This window comes from Vanellus vanellus, assembly GCF_965231255.1.
Source record: "Vanellus vanellus genome assembly, chromosome: Z".
Lineage (NCBI taxonomy): Eukaryota > Metazoa > Chordata > Aves > Charadriiformes > Charadriidae > Vanellus > Vanellus vanellus.
Window position 1 is genome coordinate 7,908,935 of NC_138908.1, and position 24,771 is coordinate 7,933,705.

Here is a 24,771-nt window from a genome sequence, read left to right on the forward strand (position 1 = left end):
CCAAAACAGTTTTGAATTTTGTCCATACAGTTGCTTACTTCTTACCCCGTCCTCCTATAATAGCACCGGTCCATGCTCCTTTAAAGAGAATAATTGCAAAGACTATCATAAAGAAGAAAACCAGATTATTCACAGGCTTTCCCCAGATACCCTCTGTAACAAATACCACAATTGAATTTGAAATGAAAATAGAACACTGTGCTTTTAAAAAAAAAGTATAATGCAAAGAAATAAAATTAGTATCTTCTAGGGTGAAACATATGAGAGTTGTTTTTCCTTTTATGGTCAAGATTTTAATCAAGATTAAGTATATATAAGAACATAAGTATTCAGTCCATGCTTGGGACAACTCTGAAGTCCTGTTGACTTAAATGCAAATATGTGCTGTGTAAGTTTATAAGTCTAATAAAGTATATTACCTTAATAATCTTACAGCTTAACCTTTTACTATAGACTGCAGATCTTTACAGAGCTTATTGTGTCTCCTGCAATAAGAATAATAAGACTACAGCAGTAGATGCAAGAACTGGATTGGTACTAGTGCTTGAATTCGGTATCTTAAAAAAGTGGCGGTTAAAAATGCATGCCTCGCTTTTGACAAAAGAGTGCAGATATTAGACCTCAGCCTACAGACATTTAATTGTGTGAATTATGTTATTTGTGTTGATTTCATTTAGAGCGGCTACCAGGGCGCAGTAATCTTAAATGGAAATACTCTTATTTGAAATATTGGGTATTAAATTTGGGTTGTGCCTATATTGCTAGTTTTGGACTTGAACATACTTACAACGACAAGTTGTTGAAAAGAAGCGCTGTTTGTTTTTGACAAGGAACAAGGATTTTTCCATAATCCTTAACTGTGTCTTTGAAATAAATAAAACAAACATGAGTTAATCTGTAAGCGTGCATAAATGTAGATATAGACTCCGTTTCACTGCAGAAGAAATTACTGTGTTTTTTTTTGTTGATATTACAGATACCTTATTCTTCAGCATCTCCTGGGAACTACGTAGTAAGTACACTTGTGTGTGTTTCCTTATTAGAGTGGATGTTACGTTTTACGTAGGCAAAGGAATAGCTGTCCAGATGTTAAGAAGAACCCGTGTGTATTGGTTGAGAACAGAACATCTGATCTGCACTTAGGGGGTTTTCTGCCATTTATGGTGCATATGTTGATGTTCATTACTAGAATCACTATCAGTCTGGTGAAAATTGCCCCGAGTGCTGTTTTATTTCAGCAAACGTTTATATAACCCAAACAATATATTGTCTTCAGCAATAAAGGGCAAAACCCCACATCTTGGTAACTCAATTTTGTGTGTGAATTTCTGAACTTCTTCATAAAAAAAGAAATATTTGAAGAATTAGAACAAGCTTTTATCTCCCCAAACATATATAAATGGGTCCTTATAGCTAACACTTTAAGGGAAAAATTTATTCTTATAATTACCTTCTGGAGACTTGGTTTGTTGTGTCTTAATTTCACAGACATTGTCTTAATTTATTATGGATTAGTTGGTATCAGTGTTTTTTGTTAGTCTACTTTAGAATGAAATAGTTAAAACTTTCTAATAGGCCCAGCACTGAGCTGTCATTCAGAAGAACAGGAAATGCTAACCCTCTCTCTGGAATTTAACAAATACACTTTACCTATCAACAAAATGTTTTTTCTTGGAGAATACACTGCTGGGTTTTTGTCTCTACCCCGAGAGATTAACTTTGTTTATCCTTTTAGGCTCTTTATTGTTGTTGTTATTGTTGTACTTGGATTATTTGTACTTCTGATGTACTCTTCTAAGGCATATCGTTTCATCTGTTTTTATCACAAGCTTGCTACTGGTGTCACAGGGTAACGAGGGAGAATTTTACATATATATGTATATTGGATCCCAAATTTCTGTTGGTTGGTCAGGTTTCAGTAAACTTCTCTTTTAATCTGTCATGTTTTGTCAGCCGAGTATGGGATAACTGCAGGGCATTGGCTTAAACCAACATAAAATCTGAAACTTTCAGAATGTGGAAATAGAAGATCCTTCACCATTAGGACTATATACCATTTTTTTTTCATCTGTTTGTGCTGCTTATAGGTTTCTCTTACTTTCAGTCTTCGTAAGAGAGATGGTCCTGCAGAGCTAAAGTTAAAGGATGAATTCCAGGATGAGTGTGTTTTGTTTAGATAAAAACAATTTATTTTGTCCTTTATTTAGACAATTAGCTGTGAAAAAGGTTATGATTCTTATAAGTGTCCATAACTGTAGTACTCATTTTGCCATATGTTAAGTGGAAATCTTCTAAATCTGCTTATCTCCGAGCCATTTTTTTTATGAAGAACTTCAAAAAACTTCTATTGGGAAGAGGTTTTGTTGGGTTTGCCCTGGACATTAGTGATGAGTTATTGTCGTGGATTTTGAAGATTTTTTTTTTTTTAGTATTTGGCTTCATATTCTTGTTTTTTAAAAGTATGAAGTCCTGAGAAACTAGAGAAGAAGATACCATAGAAAATGATTTTAAAGAAGCAAACCTAATTAAAATGGAAGTTGTAGTAGAGGACTCTGTTGATGTATTTGCATCAAGCTGAAGGTCAGCCGGGGTAAATGACATGGACAAAAGAGGGCATCACCGTATTCCAGTGCATAGATAGAGGAGTAAGAGTTTCATTGACAGTGATGAGACTGATGCTGGAATGTTGCATCTAATTGGCAACATTGGAGGGAAATCAAAAGATAGGCAAAGATACAAGAATGAGACACACAAAAAATTTAAGTACTGGAGAAAATGCCTGAGCCTCTGGTCAGATGTGCTCCGTGAACTCCAGCTGTGCCAGTGGGAGAGGTTGCTGCTTGGATTGCTTGTCCCCACTCTTCTGCTGAAGGTTACCAACTCCTTCAGGTCTGTCACTGGAGTTTGGTGGATCAGTGACCCTCTTTGTCCACAACAACTGAAGCTGATTGAAGCATTTAAAGAACCAGGTCCTTGCTGAAGTACTTCACCCAAAATAGGTGGAGGGACACTCCCAAAGGGAGCTCCAAGCAGAGCTTGGAGCTAGCAGAGGACAGTGGTGGAGCAGCTGAGGTGGCCAAGGGTTGAAATCTTCTGCCAGCATAAATGCTTGTGCAGTGCATGTCTTGTCTGGTGCTGAGAGTAGTCAGCAAGTAGAAATGAAGTTGTGATTATGCCTTGATTTTTATAAGCTGATCTGTGGGTTTCGTGGTGGAGCAAGCCTTTGTTCTGTTGCACTTTATAAAAGATAGTGGGTGACCTTGATTACTTCACGAGGAAGGGGAAGCACAAGATAAAGAACTGTTAGGTGGGGTCACAATAAAAGAGTATAGAGGTATGTATATGTTGGTTGGCTGCAGCAGTGTGCTGCTGCTTTGGGGTAAAATACTTCTGTTTCAGCTACAGTGAGTTGATCACTGGCTGGCAGACAGAGATGCTTCCCCTGCAAGTATTTTACTTTTACAAACCTGGGAAGGAGCAGTATCGACCAGAAAGCTCACACCTTACTGAGTTTGATTGTCTGAAAGTAGTGTTTACTAGTTTTACTATTATTGCTAAATGTTTTGTAAGAAATGTTACTTTAAATAGGCCATTAAGGAACAGTGTCTCTTATTTTAAATCCAAGACTTCTCTGCCTCCTTCCAAAATATCTTAGTGAATTAGAGAAAATCTCAGCAATGTCCTTGTAAGCAGACAGAAACAACCAAACCTCTATATTCAGTGCTATTGAAACAATGTTCTTGTCTGGAACAATGTATCTGCTATTTCAAAATATACAAAAGAGCTAAAAATATAAGAAGTCATATGGCAATGAAAATAATCATTTGTTGCTAGCAATCTGTATTTTTTATTACGGAGAGTCAATATTTATTGACTTTTATTGACATGGACATTTTTATCAAACTGGAAGTTGGTCATTTTTCGTGTTACTTAAAAACACTAGTGGATCTCCGCACACAGGGAGCAAGAAGTTACAGATCTATTCTTACTAAACAATTAGGATGTTTAGAATAAAATTCTTGGTGAAATTCTTAAAGAACCTTAAAAAGCTAGTTTAGCAACTAGAGCAGCTTGTGTACAGTTCTTAGTCATAAACACATTTGTAACACAGAAGTAAAACGCGAAGTAAATAGATGCTCCTTGGTGGGGGGGGTTTTGGATTTTTCAATCTTTGTATTAGCAGTCTAGGCAAGTGATATGACTGTACCCAGAATTATCCTGACATTTTAAATCCATTTGTCATTAATTTGAGAATAAATTATATACAGATGTTACTTTAAAAAACTGTAGGATATTATACAATCAGAATTAAGAAACCTATGGCATCGAGATAACCAAGTCTGCCTAAAGAAGAAAGCTTTCTTAAGGTGATGAGGCTCTTGTGTCCCCATAGGACACCCCTTGTTTTGTGCTTAGCAAACATCGGTTACTCCACCATTGACTGTGTACGGAGTACAACAAAACAGAAGTGCCAGCTGGAAAACCAGTGGTAATAAAAGTAGGTTGAGGGAATTAAATATAATTGTCTTAGGCCCTGTTCCAAGTATTTCTCTTGTCTGACTCACAGCATGACACAGAGTTATTGACTAATGGATATTCTTGGGTCTGTATACCTACGTACATCGGAAACCTGTGCCAGAGCTTGCTGACCAATTTCCTTGTCTTAATCTGTGATGAGCTGTTTTGCCATCTTATCAGAAAATGTGCATGTTTTCACCAGAGTAACTCATGACATTCACAATACTTTTTTTTTTTTTTTTTGCTTGTACTGTGTTCATTTTTTACTGTGGTATTTTTTTCCTTTCATGCTAACCAACATTTTCTGCCCTCTCTAGGGTCCTCCGGGAGGTGGAGGGCCACCAGGAACACCTATCATGCCTAGTCCTGCAGGTATTGAAATATACTTGGAAATAACAAAAGATAATTATAAGGGATTTTAGGAAGTAAAAAAATTATTTTTCAGACTTAGATTTTCATGAAGAATCTGCTAATGAGAAATTATTATATTTGTACTTTCTGTATCAGGTTCTTTCCTGCACTTTCACTCTCTTTCTCTCCCTGCTACGTTGCAGACATACAAAGTTTGGTATCTCTGCGGTTCAGAGCAATTAATTTATCTGGCTTTTGAGCCCATTTTTTCTTGCACAATTTCAGCAATAGCAAGTTAAAAATTAAATAAGTCACAGTCTCTATTTGCTTTTGCTAATTTTCTTTGGGACAATTCCACCAGTGTGGAAATCGGGAGATTTCTGAATCTGGTGAAACTTTTCCTCTAGTATCCTATGGGATAGACCTGACCAACATGTGGCTCTTGAGTGATGGTGCTGCTTCCCACACCTATGTCATCTGACCGACAGCAGGGTTATGCTGGACAGCTTGCTCTCCTCTGTCTTGCAGTAGAGGAGTAAGGCCCCAGAGGAGCCATGGTTGTGTCCTACCACTGATCTGTTCCCAGAACTTCAGCTGCCCCGTTGTTTCCCCAAGTAACATGGTCCTGTCTTGCAACTCTGACCACATGGAGAGTTTGGCCATACAGAAGACCGGCCACATTCTTATTGAGGTTTGAGGAACCCAGGAGGAGGATGAGAGGATTCAGGATGGCTAGCTAGCTTCTCAAGGCTTAAAGACAGTCAACTAGATGGAAGCATTTTCCTCCATCGATGTTCTGCAAAGATTCTGATATGAAGGTGGAACTGCAAGATGTGGAGGAGGCTGTCCTCTCCAATGGACCTCATGAGAAATCTGCTAAAATGAAACTAAGCCAGTATTATAACCCAGTATTCAATGGCGAGTCCTTTTGTCCAACATCGGTCTTTTTAACTCACTTTCAGCTGAGAACTTCTTGCACCAATATAGTATCTTCATTGAATACAATTCCAGGGCTTTAAAAAATGCAATCTGAGATAAAGAGTAAGGCTTCCTTGTTCATATCATTAATGGAAAAGATAATTAGTGCAAGCTGGTGTTTAGAAGTTAAGAGTCTCTTAACATAAAACAAACTTATGGACAGCCTGCACTTTTAATAATAGTCAGCACTGCAGTTACAGTACACGTTAGGCTGTCTGTGTGCAGCTTAAATAAAGCTTCTGCTGACAGTTGTTCCTGTTTTCAGTTAGAGACTCAAAGATGTTTTGAGACTCCATTTTCCAAAGCATGAAAACACTTAGAAATTCACCACCTGAGCGTTTTGCAAAGGTATTTACTTGCCTCTGAGACAAACCAGCTCAGAGGGTTCCCATGGCCCAACTAGTCCATAGGTATTTTTACACGAGGCAGCAGAACGTGCGGAGAACCAGAGAAAATGTGTTGCAGCAGGATCTAGTGGTTGAAGAACTTGTTGCCTACCTCATTGAATGTTAAAAATAACTTACGTGCTAATTCTACTTGGATAACTTTAGGCTAAAAGCTTTTTGTTCCCCCTCCTCTTCAAACAGTATATTTGAATGTTGTAATGGTACTTAGTGCTCTGCATATAATGGAGTTATTTACTCACAAAGGTTAATTAATACTTAGAAAATTGTCTCAGAAAGACTAAGGAATAGACAAAACTTTGCTTTTAACTGCCCAGAGTATGTACAAATACATTCTTGCGGAAGCTCAGGCCACATTCCTAGTTCCAACACATCAGTCTAATCTCAGCTTTCTCACTTTCACTACTTCTGGCTCAAAAGTCCCCCATCACCTTGTCTTGGAAAAGCAATTAGAGCTCAGCAATGGTTTTTGGGTCTGTTGTTAATCTCAAAACTCTTATTCAAAGAGGTGGAATGGTCTTTTGGAGGAGCTAGGTACAGAGTACTAAGCTATTCTTTGTTCTTTTTGTAGGTACTACAGAGGTACTGATTTTCCAGAGTTTACAATGTTTTTTTAAACCGTGCTGTCCCCTTAGGGATGTATTTAGACTTTCCTTAGGTCATTCTCCTCTCAGTAAATGTTTTCATTACATGGCCTATGTCTTGTACAGTTCCCTTGGGAAAGGTTTTCATCTAATTTGTCTACGATCTGCCGCATTTTTTGCCTTCTCTTTCTTACAAATATTGATGAAGGGTCTTAAGACTTTGCTTGTGTTAGCAATGGGGATAAATTTGAGATCAGAATGAATAATTTGTATCTACTAATGGTTCTTGGGCGTTGGTTTCTTAAGTTCAACCAGAAGAGTTATGCGGGTTGTCTTCTGTGTGTCTTGTTAATTAAAGCTTACATTTCAACTCTGGAGCTGCTCCCTCTGAAAGTTCATGCGCAATGATTGGAGGAAAAGGACTGAGACGCGACACAGCTGTGTCAACGTCTGGCAGGGCCGAGTGAAACTCTTGGCGGAACTTATTAGCTTAAGCACCACGCTGTGCCTGGATGGCTTTGTAGGTTTTGGACACAGGGCTTTTTTGAAGCATTGAACCACACTGTTCCATGAAGATACATCAGTTAAAGCTGTCCTTAGAGCAAGGATCTTTGCACAATGTTCTGCTGAATAGTTAGATATATCCAAAATCAGACTGGCATGCATGGGAATAAAAAATTTTCATTCACTATACTAACTTGCAGTGTCTATAATGAGAAGCTATTTATCATTTGTTACAGATGGAAAACAAATTACAGGAAGTATTGATAAGAAAGAAACTCCTGTTTTATAGAGAATATTGAAGATGAGTGAAGTAATTTGGAACTCCAGGAAAAAGGTTTATGGAATTAAATAGTTACAGATAGTTGGTGATTTATAAACCTTTTAACAGTCATGCATAAAACTAGAATCTAGAAGTAGTCACTTAGGGACCATTGCAATTATTTCTTTTCGTAGCTCTGTTGTGTGGTAGCAATAGATAGAAAGGGAATGAAATCTTCCATTATATTGCCACTGTGTATCAGTGATTCAGGCACAGAAATAATATGAACAAAATGACAGGAAATATATTAGGTGAGTAGCTTTATTGAAAGTTATATATTAGCACTTAAAATAATCTCTTATTACAGATTCAACCAACTCTGGAGACAACATGTACACTTTAATGAATGCAGTACCACCTGGACCCAACAGACCTAATGTAAATATGAATCTAGTTATATACTTCTTTGAATTATACAGCGTTTTCCTGTCCAAGCACTACACTTCCATCACATATCATTAATGCTAACTTTTCCATTCTTACTGGAGAAGCTTCAGCTGGTTCTCCCCCGCCATGTACGTTTTTTAATGTTTCCCAAATCAATCATACCAATATATGCAAAATTATGAGTGGGGCATATTCTTCTACATGGAAAAGACCTTAGAAGTGTCTGCATGTGGATCTTGGGGATGACTTAGGTTGTCACACTGCAGTGCAATAGACTTCTGTGTGATAGGACGCCATCCTAGGAGCTGCCACTAAGCATGAGGTTCTGCAGGATTCAAACTTCTGTTATAAAAAAGTATCTACCTTGGAAAAGGGAGGAGAAAATTGTTTAAACTGACCCAATATTATGTTGCCCTGCCATTCTGTAAAAAAGAATAACATTAATGCCTCTGAGAAGAAACAAACTTCCCTGTTTATCTGAATGGGATGTTAAGAATGAAACTTATTGATAGTATTTAAGTATTTGCCTGATGAAGTAGTTAACTTGTGACTATTTTAGCCAAAATTTCAGCAGTTTTAGAGCTGACAGGAATCTGGATTCTTCGGTAGAACTTGTTTCTTCTCTGGTAGAACTTGTTTCTTCCCTCATCCTTCTGTATGCCTTCAGTTTTATTTTATTCCTCTGATTACAACCATATTTCATTTAATCATGGGCCTTTTGGAAAAAAAAAAAAAGGCCAGTAGAACTTAAAAATATAGATATTTAGATATTTCTAAATCATTGTGCAGTGAATTTTAGAAATTTTTCTACAGTGTTAATGTCTTTAAGCTTTTTAAGAACTTAAGGTTAATATCTGAAATTGGACAGAAACTGCTCATGCTGCAAAGGTAACGTGGAGTAGTCCACATGTCAGTATGGATGGGGTTGGGTTTGAAAGCTGTTAACTAATCACTTATTGAAGAGAATTCTAAAGTTCCCTGTAACTTCAATGGGAGTTGAGCTAAGTCAGCACTAGCAGGTTTGAAAGTCATACACAAAGTGTTGAAATACATAAATTATTCCTGAGCTATATTCCAGCCTACAGAAGTGAGAGTTTCCAAAATCATAAAGGTAGCATTGGAAAAAGTGAACAAAAGCAATGATGTTTTTGCAGTCTTCACATGAAAGACTTTCACTTGACTTGTGCATTCATAGCTGGGACTGTGCATTTTTCCTTTTTTTTTTTTTTTTTCCTGAGGAATATTTATTTTTATTAATTATCTACAAAAAACTGTACAGTAATACCAGTTTTTAATGTCTGATCCTTTTGTAGTTTCCAATGGGGCCAGGGTCAGATGGACCTATGAGTGGACTGGGTGGAATGGATTCACATCATATGAATGGATCATTAGGTAATGATAGTAAATATAATGAACATTGTCAATTTTCAATGACTAATGCCATTTGCTATGACTAGTTCTCCGAGTCTCTGAGTTATGCAGAAGGCTGTATATAAAAATCTTTTAAAAACTGAAAAAGCTATATATACATCAATAAGAAGTATTAAGATACTTTTTAAGCATGAGTTGGCATACATCATGCACTTCTGAAAGAAAATTACTGTTACTTTATTGATGTAAGTGAGTGTAGTTTTAATCGAGTTGATGAAAGCCAGTCTACAGCAATGTAGAGGTGAAGGCTTAAGAATGATTTTTATTTACTTCTATTCCTCTTTGAAAATCTTGGGAAGGTGTCATTGTGACATGCTGGTGCACGTTCTTATCAATTACCTGGAAGTAAGTTATTACATATATTGATGTATGTGTTAAGCTGGTTTTATCCCAACATTTTTATATCCTCATTTGTTCTATACTGAGCCATATGTCTGTAAAGTGTAAGTTTATTACCCCATCCCCATTAACAGCTTCAGACAAGTGCCAATTTTAATGCACCCAAAAGAACATAAATTCTTGTCAGGGCACGCAGAGGCAGGAGGAACAGTGTGCTGACTGACTTTTGACACTATGGTTTTTGAAGGACTTGTATCTAGGGGAGAAGCCTTGCACAACTCCGTGTTATCTCCTGACTGTCCTAGCAAACTCTGCTCTTAGTCTTTGCTGGAAGCGGGATTGACACTTGGAAGGAGTTTAAGAAACATTGCCACAGCTAAATACATTGCATTTATGCCTTCCTTTTCCATACCCACAAGTACCTTGGTTTTATTTCTGCTCATACCCTAACACCAGGCCAGTAGCTCCGAATACGGGTCTTGTGTTGTACTCTTCACTTCTGCCTGCACCGAGGGGTGTGGGTCATGCGGGCAACAGCAGGGGGGAACCTGGGGCAGCGAAGACTTCAGATCTCTTTCTTCCTCTATCGCCCCTGTCCACCAGCAAGGTTCTCTTTTACCTCTGGGAGCTGGCCGGGCGCCCACAAGGGGCACCAGCAGCACCCTGCTGAGCAGCCGTTTTCCTGTACCCGGAGGAACCCAAGCGAGCTGGATAGAGGTCGGGCAGGCAGAAGCCAAGCTGGCAGCGTTCCCCTTGCTGCTGTCCCCAAGGAAAAGCTCTATCGCCGTCCCAGCACAGGCATGGACCAGCCTCAACTCCATACTGTTTAAGTCCATACTGCCCTGGTGGGTGGAGCTCTGCCACTTGTAGCCCAAAGAGTTGGAGGTTGTGAGGCAGGAAGTATAAAGAAGAAGGGAGAAATTCGAAGAGGCTATGACAAGAAGAGGAAGAAAAATAAGCCATCAAACCTCATTTAGCAGATATGTTCTGAATGATTATAATTCAGCAGTAGGCAGCTATCTATCTCCTAATAGAATTATCTCTTTTTCTAGGAAAGCATTCCTGATTCCTAGATTACTTTGCATAAGGACACCTTGTGATTTTACAGCCTTTCTTTACATATTTACAGTCCTAAAATGGATTGTTGCTTTAATAATAATGATACAGATAGCATTCAAATAAATGAAAAACTGTGTAAAAGGTAATCACATCTTTTTCTGTCACTTTCTATAACCTGAGAATTAGCTAAAAGAAAAAATCAATTGAAACAGGTATGGAAGCATTTTACATGTACCTAGCATTTGGTTAGTTATTTTCTCTAGTGAAAATGGTGACGTGTTTAGTCAAATTAATGATGACTGCCTTCTAAGGGTGACTTTGTATCTAAACTGGAACCCGAGTTCTTTTAGGAAAGGAGGGCTGGGAGAGATCTGCTGCGTTCATTTCCATGCTGCAGTAGGCAGCTGTGTCTCATAGTCAGGTGGATAAATTGGTCAAAGGCCATCTTGAACTTCTCCAACGTCTTTGACCACAACCCTTCTATTGGATATCTGTTCATAACTCTGATGGTTAGAAATAAATATTTTCCTGATTTCCACCAGAATTTATCCTATGGGCCATGACAGAATGACTCTTCATAATATTTATGTATATCTGATGTATTTAGAGAGAGAAATTTCAGCCTTAATTTGCCTGGCTAAGTATAGTAAGCTATTTCACTGTCCTCCCACAACTCCATTTTCTTGATTGTTTTTCTCTGATACTCTTCCAGTTTTGTGTTCAGTACTCTTCTAGAATTTGTCTTTCCTGAAAATAGGTCACCAGAATTGTTTACTGTCTGTTGCTGCTAAAAATGCTTTTCTTGATAAATCTATCCTAAAGTTGAATTTCTTTATTCTTGGCTTTACCTGAGTGAGAGCTACAGCATGCGAGAAAATTATTTTCAATAGTCTTGCATTCATTATGTTTAATTTTATTTGCTTTCTGTTACTCTGGTCCTCAGGATCATCTGCTTTCTTCTGAAAGATACTGTCATCATCAGTGTTTGTAGTGCATCAATGTTGATGTCAATTCAGCCTATTTCGGTAGTAGGCTTCTGTTTCTGGGAGCAAGGATATTGGTGAAACCCTCCCAGCTGACCTGAGTGATAACACTGATCCTTCACCCACCCTCACCCCCGCCCCCCCCCCCAGGAATATCAGCTTTTACTAGTTAGCCATGATATTGCTTTTTCATTTCTCAAGCTGAAGCAACATTTCCCACAGGTGGATATACCCCAAATCAATTGCCTTCCCTGTACCCTGCCGTTGTCAATGGGACAGGGAGGTCGGACATATGGTTTCTTGAGTTGTGCTGGGCTGTCTCATCCTGAAAGGATGCCATCCAAATAACTGATACAGATGGGAAGTGTGTCCTTCCTTCTTTTCTCAGTTTCTGCACCGGGTGTGTACACAGTCAAAGGACTAACATTACTCAATACTGACTGTAAACTTTTACTGAGAGAGACATTGGGAAGGAAGTGACATGAAGCATGGTTGGTTATGTTTTAAAATATTGCTGTTACAGTATATATTTACTATGAAAAAAATTCATAGATTAACTTCAGCTGAAAACTAACTGAATGATTTTCTATTTTAATTTAAGGCTCAGGAGACATGGACAGTATTTCCAAAGTGAGTATCTAATCAAATATTTGGAATTTATAGAATGTTTCACTCTAAACGTACTTTCTTTGTCTCTGTTATGAAGCTTTTTATTATGCATCTACATTTTCTGCTTGCCAACTCTTTGGAGGCTATGCAGACAGAATTGGTATTAATTGAAAATTTTAAACAATATAATCAATAGGGAGTATAAGTAGACCTATTCCCTACTGCATAATAATGTATATTAATGACTGTGATGAATTATATCCAGCTCATAATCTGATTGATGATGTTATAATCTTCCATACTGTTAAGACAAATGAATATAGTTCTAATAATCGATTCTAGTTAAATGTAAATTTGGGGAAGTCTCATTAGGATGCTACTTTTATGCACTGCACGATTGCTTTTGTCACCTCTGTAAGGCAATGTTAATATCTTGATCATTAGTATAAGTTCCTAAGAGCTAGATTAAGAAGTAGTTCTAGAAGAAGCACTATTTTGATATCACAACCATTGAAGAGTTGGAAATGAATGTGAGTTTAACCTGCAATCCAGGGTTTTACATCTATGAAAATAATATTGTGCTTGAATGTGTCATTTCTTCCATAAAAATAACGCTACTACATATGTGATCATCATTAATTTAGGAATTAATGAGCTTATTTAGTATTGATAAAGCGGCATGAATCTCTCCCCTGCAAAACACTATGTTTTGTACTCAGCATCTTCAGATGTAACTGACTGAAACTAATAAATATATCACTATAACAATCTCCCTGCACTTTTCTTGCTTTTGATCTATAAATACCGAAATTGATGAAGAGATTGTTTCTGTTAAAATTTTATAACTCATTCGTTTGTAGCAAAATTCTTCACAATCTTAAGAGAGGAGCGTGAGTTTGTTTTGAGCGTATCAGCTGCCGGTGCACTTTGTCTGCCCCAGGACTGAGTACCGCGGTGCTGTCACTAGATCTGTCCCAGGGCTGACTTTGCCACTTCAGGTCCTTCTAAGGCCGGTCTGCATGTGCTCTGGTCACACTGGGACCTTGCTGTAGGTGCACGCTCGGGAGCTATGGCGAGATGCCAACACACAGCCCAACAGGGCGCAAAATGCTCACCTAAGTTCCCGTGGGTTAGCATAGAAGTTTGTAGTTGCGAGTTTGTTGAAAATATGCTTCCAGGTGTTCAAAAGACGGGAATTGTTCATCGGTTAGTGATACGTATTTGTAAATCCAAAGAGGAGGCGGAGGACCCTGTACGGTTCCCCGGTTTGTGGTCTTCTGCTGGTGTGGTATGGGAAAGAGGTACCCTGTGAAGTGTGCTTAGCATATATCTTTCTGGAGAGAAGGACCTCAGCAATGTGTCCGAGGCCATTGCTGCTCTTCTGATGGAGCAGCATCTATAGCAATCCTATATTTATGTACATTTTCAAGATCTATAACATTTTCAGGCTCTGCAAAGAGTAAAATGATGGATTGAAATGACCACCTTGCCTTAGTTGTGCTGTGCTTAGATGTGCAGTGGTGGATTCAAAAAAAGCCTCCAATGAGATAATAAGACTACAGCACTTTTAAATCAATGCTGTCCATATTTTTTATTCAATATTTTTATTGCAAACTGCAGCATTTTTTAAGGAAAAACAAAAAACACAAAATGTTTCCATTAGCTTGCCATAGGATTATTTTTAAAAGCCTGTATTCAGCTCACTGGTATTAAGTATCAGTATATGTGCTAATGCAAGTATCAGGAGCTCTGAAAACTTGGATCAAAAAATTTACCTGGAAGTCTTGTTAACTTTAATAAGTAACTCATGGAAATCACACTTGATGTATGTCTCTTTCAAATAACTATAAGAAAAATGCTACTCACTTGGGAAGTAACAGAGTAGTCCTGTTACAGCATTGTAATGTTTTTCTGAGCAGCACTGCCCAATGCGCAGCCTTCGTTGACAGTAGTAAAAATGTGTGGGTAGCATTGGTAATTTTGGGTAGGTAGTAGTACATCTGCTTGCAAGGACTAGTAGATTTCTGGGGTTGATGCATGCAAAATTATTACATGGCTGCCTTCCAATTTTGTACACAGTTAACCAGGATTGTTCTTGCTGAGGCGACGGTCTCCCTGTGTACATCACCGGGCAGAAATTGCTCACTGAAGTTAACACAGTGTGGGGGGTGTGGTGCTCGAGTCCTGGCATGGGACTTCAAGCTGATTATTAGTTCCCGGGAGAAGTAGAAAACTAACCCGGTCTTGGTAGAATCAGTACAGCTCACAGAATTCAGAGCTGCATTTTTCTAGAGAAGATTTTAATATGTTTGGCTGAATGGCAAAACGTGAAGTTTTTATGAAGTAGATTGAGAGGAGGGAAGTAAATGAACTGAAATTACGCATATTAAATAAACATTAATACCCAGTGTTTCTTGCAGTGCCCGTGGAATTTGTGCAGTCATCAAAGACGTACTTGGTTTGGAAAACCTCAGCTAGTGCTACGATGCCAGACCCCATACTGGCCATAAGAGCAGCCCAGGGGAGTTGCTATAAAAGCATTTATGTCAGGAATTTGAACCCTTGGGGCTGACATACTGTAGCAATTGCAGAATTTCAAAGCTTTGCACTAACAGGGCAAGATAAAATAGGGTTAAATCCCCCAGGAAAGACCACAAGTGCGAGAGCATCGTATAAAATAAATGTGACAAGGCCTTAGTGGATTTTAAACTTTATATTCATAGATTTTAAGGCCAGAAGGGACTGATAGGATTGTCTAGTGTGACCTCCTGCATAACACAGGCAACAGGAGTTCCCTGAATTAATTCCTGCTTAAGGTACAACAGCTGCTGTTGAACTGAAGCAATAGTTTTCAACCTTTTTTCAAGCTGTGGATCCCTAAATGTTTGCTATACTAACTTCACTGAATAGCAAACTTAACTGTCAGGTGTTAATTAACTAGTTAGCTGATGGACAGGTTGTCCAGTGATTCCTGGAGATCTGGGGATCACAGTTTCAGAAGCAGCGAACTAGGCTGAAGAACGCTGAAGGGCAAAGGCAGGGGTCTTGACCCAACTCTGTAAGTTGCGTTCCAGGTGCTAATAAAAAACAGGTATGCCTGCACTTCACTTACATGATTTTATATTTAATCTATAACTGAAAATAAATACACTGAGCTGAACCCATAACCATACCTGGCCATTCAGATCTCCCCTCATGGGAATATGGTGAAAACGTCACAGCAGCCTTTCATTAACCAAACAAAATACATTGCAAAGCGGACGGGATACACAGCCATCAGGTGTACCATTCTGCTAATGTAGTAGCAAAAAGTAACTGTTTTGCATTTTGGTATTTGATGAAGCGGGGAACAACACTTTTTCTTCTCTTTGGAGGTGAAATAAATTGTGTGGAACAGTGGAATATGTTGGAATATTTAAATTAGGGACAGTGGTCAACATGGGACTTCATGATTACGAAGGGGAGCATGTGGAAATATGGCGTGAAGGGGAAGTAGAATTCATAGCTTTCCTGTCTCATTTTCTGTTCAGTGACTACTCCGCTACACATCGATAAAGCGCCAGGGTAGGATAGACACCCTTTGTAGTTGTGAGGAAAGTGCCAAGAAATTAAGGGGGCTTTTTCTTTTTTTACTGTTTACTATTTTTCATTCAAAGTTTGACTTCCTGCAGATTTAGTTACAGTGAATGAAGACTGCATGCAGGTATTATCAAAGTGCTAAATACCTTGGGTTTTTTAAGAAAAAAATATCTATGCTGACAGACATACTGTAGCAATTGCAGTGTCAGGATTGCAACTGAGAATAACATAAGAAAAACAGAACAAATTCACTTATAGCTGGTACGATTTGGTTACTTTGATCAAGAGCCACTTCTTGGAGTTGGCTTGCCCATTGGCTGCACTAGGTTTGTGTTAAATTTATTGTGACACCAGATTTGCATTTGTGTAAGTAAAATCTCAACAGCAATACTGCATTCAATTTTTCTGGATTAAAAAAAAAATCAAAGAAAGAACTGTGATAGATGTAAAAATGTCATAAAAAAGTTAATGACTTCACTTCCTCCTTTCCCTGATTGCTCCTTTTCCATAAGAAATCCTCTGTAGGCAGGAAACTTAACAGTGACAGAAAGAGAGTTGCCCATGCTCCAGGCGTGGTGGGGTACCAGAAATCAACTTTGTAAAAACACCCAGCTAATTGCAGTGTCTACAATAATCACATATTAGCTATTGACTTAGAATAATTTCTGTGACTATTCCTTGTTTCACCGTTTCTTTAGGTAACTGAATGTTGAAAGCATTTTCTGAATATTGCAGAGGTGGTTGTGCACTTCTGTAAAAAAAAGGAATTTATCTTCAGAAGCCTTTGTACTGTTACTGTTTATTAGCATTTCAGTTACACCATGACACTGAAAAGGTAGATTAAAACGCTGTTGCTTTGTGCTTTGGGCAAGCAAATAGCAAAAGCATAGCTCCTGAAAGTGTTCGCGAGCCCCGTCCAGTGGCCAGCTGTTACTCGGGAGTCTTTCATCCAAAACTCATTAACTGTTTTACCTGTAAACACTGTGTATTGGCTGTGCTCAGTGAAAGTGGTTTAGCACTTGAACCACACTTGTGAACTACGTGTGAAACTGTATTTCAGTAAACCGTGAACACCATGAACAAAGACCCCAGGCACAGGCCTTTGTGAAGGTCTGTGTAGACCATATCCATCCATATGTCTACCTTCAAGTACATATTCATAAGCCACATACGTCAAGGCACACACTCATAGACTTCACTGAATTTGACCACACGATTTAACGTGGTGACAGAACTTCCTCTCATACCTGCCGCAGCCATTTATAGCTTTTCCTGACTTCAGCAGAAGATGCTGGCTATAACCTGAAAACAAGGACTTTACAGATAAATAATTCTTGCTTCGGGGAAGAAAACATTACTTTACAAGCTAAAATTAGTGACTGAATCATGCAGAACCCTGCAGAGGCTTGTTTTCTGTCTTTGAAAATCCCAGTGCGTCGCACGGTGCATCTTTGTGTACTACAGTGTAGTGTCAAGCGTGCTGTTAGCACACTCGGTGAAGCTGGGAAATGGACTGAAATCTTCCACGCTTAATCTGTATTTTAAAATCTTATTTAACAGAACTCTCCCAGTAATATGAGCATGAGTAATCAGCCTGGCACTCCCAGGGATGACGGTGAGATGGGTGGAAACTTCCTAAACCCTTTTCAGAGTGAGAGCGTAAGTATTTTTTTACCTGGTTGTTTGGTTTTCTTTTTTTACTTCATGAACCTTCATCTCTGGCATTTTCTTGAAAAAAAAATAACAGCAAGAACAAACAGTTTTGCAGTGTACTTGTAATGCAGTACTGTGCCTTGCATGTTTTTTACTAGCTTCTAAAATGATAGTATTGATTTGACAAAAAATTGTGCAAAATATGGCTAGAAGTTGAGTTGAAACTGGAAGATGTGGGAGGTGTAGATTTACTGCAGAAACTTTTTCTTGATTAAGAGGTCAGTTGTCAATGAAAGTTAGATCTGTCATGCAGTAATAATTATGCCGCACGTATTCAGTAATGCACAACAGGCATTTGTCAGGCAGTATCCCAGCAGCCGAAATACGCATAGTTGACAGATCCTTCCATTTGAGTGTTTTCAATGTGTGGTTGCCCAACCTTTGACTCCTAAACAATGTGTCTTGCAGGGAATGTCTTTTAGAAGCAGATTCACACTGGAGTGTGTAATTAGAGAACCAGTAGATCTCGCATTGGAAAGATGCAGTGTGCTCTTAGAGCCAGAAAAAGCAAAGGTTCCCTCTAGTGTTCGTTCTGGGACAAATGATGCTTTTTAAAAATGGAGAATGCTTGAGGCAGCAAAACATGGTGTAAAACACATTACAAAGCAAGACTACAGTATTTTCATACTCATGTGCCTGAAGCTGGGTTTCTAAATCCACGTTTAGGTTCCTAAATAGGAGTGGCCTGATTTTTCAGAAGTGCTGAGTGACTTCAACACTTCTGTTCTTATTGGAAATCACTGCTGCCAGAAGTGAGTGCAACTTCATTAACTATGCCAGTGGTGAATTTCAGCTCAGAAATTATGATGAGTAAACAGTTTCTGTTAGATCACAAAACAGTCGAATTGCGTGGCAAATTTCATGGGAGACAGATTTTGGGGGTTTTGGAGTTTGCTTCTTTAACTAGTGAGACGGAAGAGTTTCTGCACGTTAGCTGTTGGTGTCTATTCATAAAGAGGGCACACGTTCAGATTGTGTGGACTATTGGAGAAAATTGGTTTGTACAACCCAAAAAGGCTGATGTTTCAATATCTGCCAAAAAAACAATAATCACAGAACCTGCATGAGATGTGATCTTTGGTCACAGTAATCCCCGACTCTCCATTTGGTACCTGTTGTTTGTGCTGAGGGCAGGGGGTCGGATCAGTAGGTGGGCCAGTTCACCAAACTAAAGTAATGAAACGAAGGACATCAGCTGTACTCAAAAGAAAATCAGTTTTCTCTGACATTTACTAGATTCTAGGTGCTCCTAGATGATGTTTTCCTACCTTGCAGAACCTGGGACCCAGTTTCCTCAAGGTTTTACAGGAGATGTATGCCTACAAGGCATGCGTGATACCTGCCACAAGTCATATTGTAGTCTTTGGGAACTGTCTTGCTTTCTGATTAATATTTCGTTATTTGGCTAGGGTAGGCCTTACTAAGAAGCCCTTTCTCAGGCAGATTTTCTGTTCCATTCACCAGGAGTTTCGGTTGGGCATAGGGAACGTTGCTTGGCTAATAATAAGTTAAAAATCACAAACACCTTTAGGTCACCTTTAGATTCCTTGTCCAAAGTGATTAGCCAGGTACTTTGGCCCAGATGCAGGAGATCGCTTGAACAGATGCTTTGCTTTAAGCATTTGAGCTGGTCTCTGACATTGGCTAAAGATAAGTGTGTTCTTACTAGCTCTGCTGGCCCGCCGTGGGAGCACTTAGCGTGTGATGGGACAGGCAAACCACCAGAGACCTGGGACAAAACAGACTTTATCCAAGTAGTCCATTCTGTGCAGTTTACATGACAGAGAAGACCCATCCAAAATACCTTTTCTCATATGTTTGGACAGTTGGAAATGGACAGCTTGAAACTCTAGCTTTGGCAGGATTTTTATTGCATATCTGTTTTTGCAGAGGCAAATTTATCTTTCTGTTTCTTGTATCGGTTTTCATAATGCTATTATTTCTAGCATTTGAACATCTTCCTCTACTTAGAAGATTTTAGGCCAAAGTAAGTGTTTCTGCAGTCCACAATTTTCAATTTGAAAACAAATTAGGCATATAGTTGTGCACTTCTTTTGGGCATTGTGGTGTCCCATTGATTATCATGATGAAGAACTGCCAACTTGAGGGCAACTGTAGCTTGTATAACGGATGCAGTTCAATTTGTGTTACAATAATAATGTAATGTGGTGGTTGAATTTTTGGTTCACATAAAGGAGAATGACCACTGATCCTTGATTCAGCTTGCCTCCTAAAATCAATAATACAGAATAATTGACACCAAAAGCCTAGTTGAATTCCAGTCAGATGTATCTTTACTCGTTTCTTCCCATAAAGTAATAAAAGGATCTCAAAACCATTTATGTGGTTCAGCTAACCATGAATGCAGGTGGTCCACTTGAGACTCACCATCTGCCTAGCTAAATACCCCCAACAGCCAACATTGACCAGGAAGTAGTGTGGAAAGCATCAGTGAAGTATCGGTTCATCACACCACCCAGGTCACACCAAAACAATCTTCAAGGGAGTTGGCTTTATCAGCACTAGCTGTATTTTCAGATAATGAGAGAAGCATAACAGAAGTTATGATACTACAAATTGAACTACAGCCTTAGCACAGGCTACAGTACAAATTTAGGAGGAGAGTGTTTTGACATTTGAATTCATTGTTGTGGTCCAGAAGTGGTTTTACCTGGATTACCTGGGGGGGGGAATATGGTTGTTAAAATGTGGATTCCTCTTTTTTCAGTACTCCCCTAGCATGACAATGAGTGTGTGATCCGTTAACAAGTCTCGCCATGAAGACCACAGTGAGTTGGCCCTCTTCAGAGAGCTACTGCAGAAGAAAATTATTCATCCCAGTGTACAGTCTAACTAAAGGATCTCAGACACAATCAGACCCACCTTTTTATTTTCTGCCATCTCCCCCGTTTTGTCAAGACAGTGGGTCCCAAACATGATTGAGGCAACTATAAAGAGTGGCGTAACAGAACTGCCCAAGATGGAACTGCAAACAATTATCTGTGTATGTACATGTGTGGGTTAACGTATATATATGTGTGTGTGATATAGAAATACACACATACATATATAGACCCACAGGACGTTGTAAAATATTATCACATGACATCTTAAGTAGAAATGAGAAGTAGGGACTTTTATTCCATCTTTTTTTTTCCACGTTTACATTTTAATTATTAAAATTTACTTTCCCTCTCCCCTCCTGAACTGTTTTATGTTGCATATATCACTGCTTTATAAGTTATTTTTTAAGGTGAACTCAAATGATAAATTCTTCTGATTTTGTAAATGTCTGCCATTATGGTTAGGAATAAAATTGCTTATAAGAGCTTTCATAAATTTGTGTTTGATACCAGTTACCCTGTGAATCACAAACTGTACTGTCTCAAGAAATAGAAGAAAGCTCATCTTAATTTTTTTGAGAAATTTAATAATTTTCACCTAGTTTGGTGATTTTTTTTTATACTTTGCCTTTAAAAAAAGAAGCACTGAAGGTTATTTTTCTTCTTTAATTGAAGCCTAATATCTGCAATATGTATTTTAAACGGAAGCCTGAATTTGATACAAGCTTCTCAGTTCATATAGAGTACTATAAGGTTACTGTAAGTGAGCTCCAGTTGCTATAGAATCTAGCAATAAAGTGTCAGGCTTCTTCTGCCCTTGGAAATGAGTTTTCTATTTAGCACGATCTTCTGTAGGGGAGGTAGTTAGTGGAAATACAGTAGAGTCCTTATCACCAAAACCTTTTCTAACAATTTACTATTATATTTCCCATTTTCCGTGATTCTCAGCCAAATTGTAACAATCCATGATCCTAATTATAAACAGTATTTCTCAAACCCATTCAGAAAATCAGGTCACCCTGCTACTTGGGTGCGTATTTTTCACCACCTCTACGAGAATGAATTTCCCCAAAACTTTCCAGTAAACAGTCTCTCTTTTTCGGAGCCAAAATGATGGAGTAAACTTTTTATGACTACTAGCCTTGTGAGGGTGCTTACCTTTTGCCATGAACAGAAGAGGAACAGAAGTCTGGGCCATTTTATAAGGAGGTCAGCCTATTAGACATGAAAGCTGGGGACAGAATGGAGAAAAGGCATAAGGTCTTAAAAGAAATGCTTCTGGAAGCAGTCCCATGTCGCTTCAGGCAAAGCTCTAAAACCAAGATTATTGTACATTTAGTTCCTAATGACTTCCAGCTCCCCCAAGAAAACAAAAGATTTCAGTTGTGTAGTGATCAAAAGGTTGGCGATCAGCAATGAGGGCTCATCATCAAACAAAAATTCATGCCACAGACAAAAGTCCACTCCTTGGACTTTGCATATGGAAGAGCCACTTACATTGGAGCAGCAGTTCTGAGATGGGGTATGTCCATGAAGTCTTGCAAGGAGATTTTTTTCACGAACTTGTGCTAAAGAAGTGTATGTAATGGGCTCTTTGTGATGGTAGCTGCACATAACGGGGTGTGTAAGGAATACTACAATCTCTTAACTCATTGTTATTTGCATATATTATATATATAGCATATATATAATATATGAAAATAAAAACATCTAAGTTTTTGCTCTTTTGTTAGGGCTATTCAAAGATAAAACTCATGGAGGCTTAAAATTATGTTAAAATATCAAAGATTTTGGTAGCATCACTTTTTAGTAGTAATAACTACTTTGATTAGTTATAAACATAAACCAGATAGTCTTTTATTCCCAGTGACGATGAAAGTTAAATTCATTTGCTCATCTTTAGAAAACACTTTGTTGCAATCTCAAAAGACGATAGAAGCCCCTACTACTGATTTGAGTTATGAAAACACAACATCAGATCTAATTTCTTAAGACCCTTCACTGTTGTCACTAATGCCACTGTTTGTAGTGGCTACGTCCCCAGTGCATCCCAGCTTCTGCCGTAAGCACTGCAGAGTCCAGGCGTCCTTGCAGCTGCATTTGACATCTGTATTGTCCTTGGTACCCTTCTAAGGACTTTAGGACTCTCTTTCTGCCCAGTTTCAGTCAGGTATGTCACATGACTGAGGTAGATGGATATGTCTGGACTATGCTTCAAGTGCCTCAGACCATTCACGCACCAGGTACCTGTGCCCTCCAGTGAGCTCTTCGATGACTGAGCGCATCTGGGGGTCTGTTGTGTGGCTCCAGGGGAACCCCCATACTGTCCCTATGCCATGCCGGGGCTCCTGCAGGCAAGCGGTGTGTCCACTGAGCACGCAACAGCTTGCCATGGTGGCATCACTGAGGGCTCTCTTACAGACAGAGTACGTGCCACCACTGGAGCTTCATACTGTGGCAAAATTAAGCGGAATCAGAGCTTAGTATTAATCAGAGACTTGATTTTGGTTTTTTCCTTGCTGAATTTGGCATTATCTGCAATATTTTAGCTTATAGGCACCTGTTAAGGATGAAAGTCTTGACCATTAAATTAAAACTGTACATAGAAACCCCTTAAATAGAACTGCCAACACATATTGAATATCATTGTCAAAATAGGTTATCTGAACTTATATACAAGAGCATAACATCCTTTCAGGCACATAATTTTTCTTCTGTAGTTCTTTCAAACTCCCTTCTACACAGTTTTTCTTACTGCCAGCATACCTTTGTTTCCCCTTCCCATTTCTTTTCCCAAACGTTTATATCAAATTAAACATGCTTGCATTGATCCTACAGCATTAATCTCAGTAAACACATTCCTGGCTTGAAAGGGAACAGGATCAGGGCCTGTTTCTCGTAGCCTGCCATTCTGTGCCCTGACATTGCAAGCTACTGTGTATGTCCAGCACTTCCCATACCCACGTAGCCCCACAGGCTGGTGGGGTAAAAGACGTGCAAGCTTGCAAAATTTTAGATTTGGAAGATCTACACGAATAGTTAGTGCATATCTTATGGGTAGAATTTTAATCAGATACAAAGAAGCCTAATCATTGCTTTCTGTAGGATTTACATCATATCTTAAGTATTAATGTGGAAAGAAGGACTATTTCCAAGCACTGACTTTTTACTCCCGCTTGTGTTTCTAACACACTAGTGTCAATGTGTAATGTAACTGCTGGATATAACTGTCCTTATGTAACAGCATTATTGATAATGTCAGAACCTGTCCGGCTCTGGGAGGAATTTTATTTTAAGTGGTGCAGGATCGTTTTTCCACACTGGGTTTTTAGATAGATTTCTCTCTTTAATATAAAAATTAATAGGTCATGATTCTGTAGAAAGGTCTTTCAGGCAAGGTTAAAGTAAGGCTTTTTAAAAACAGAAGTGATGAAATCTTAAGAGTAGTAATGGATATGGGAGTAATGGATCTCCCATAATGTGAGAACTCTGGCAAATATTCTGACCTTGTAGAAATCAGCTGAAATTGGGATTCACTTGTGAATTTCACAGTGAAACCAGTATTTTAACCGCTGCATAAACCCATGAAGAGGAGTATTCATATCCAGATTTTATCTTCATGTCACCCAGATTTTTTTTCTCCATGTCTAAGTCTTGTATAGGCAAGAACAGAGTTTAGGGCAAGGAATAAGCTGTATGAATCACAAGTAAAGCATGTGGCCTGACGTGTGCATTAAAAAAAAAATACCTGGATATTTGCATGTATGGGTTGCATTAGTTTATTAATTGCCTGAGCATGAGGAAGAACTGCAGTTGCACTCCATGTTCCCCACCTCCACTGTTGAGTGAGTTTGGTGTATATAAAAAATATGGCAATAGCCTTGAGTCAAGTCTCTGACACACTGTACACTGCTCGGTGGAATAAACGTGCCTCAAGTCGACTCAGAGGCATCTCAGAGTGACAGTCCCCAGATCAGAGAGTCATCCATCATCCTGTGGCTGGGGCCACATTTGCCATTTTTTATTTGGAAGCTTTCTCGTTGGAAAGACCAGACCACCAACGGGTCATGCACTCAGAGATGGTAACAACTTTCAGACTTACCAGCCTGCTCCCCTTTTGAATTCACAAAATATAATATTAAAAGTCCCTATGTCCCAAGACATCCAGCT

General features: G+C 38.8%; 1 protein-coding gene across 2 annotated transcripts in view; it reads left to right on the forward strand.

The window, feature by feature from the left end:
- The window catches only part of SSBP2 (single stranded DNA binding protein 2), a gene marked incomplete at its 5' end in the record, with an annotated part of 180,432 nt that extends 159,436 nt beyond the window's left edge, over window positions 1–20,996 (forward strand). Inside the window, 7 exons of one of the 2 annotated variants that reach the window (XM_082497818.1) lie at window positions 977–1,012; window positions 4,836–4,890; window positions 7,966–8,036; window positions 9,359–9,437; window positions 12,459–12,487; window positions 17,606–17,704; window positions 20,487–20,996. In XM_082497818.1, coding sequence (XP_082353944.1) covers window positions 977–1,012; window positions 4,836–4,890; window positions 7,966–8,036; window positions 9,359–9,437; window positions 12,459–12,487; window positions 17,606–17,704; window positions 20,487–20,516 — 399 coding nt within the window. In that variant the 3' untranslated portion in view covers window positions 20,517–20,996. The remainder of the gene's footprint in view (window positions 1–976; window positions 1,013–4,835; window positions 4,891–7,965; window positions 8,037–9,358; window positions 9,438–12,458; window positions 12,488–17,605; window positions 17,705–20,486) is intronic. The other variant, XM_082497819.1, reaches the window with a different exon arrangement.
- Window positions 20,997–24,771: the final 3,775 nt, after the last annotated feature.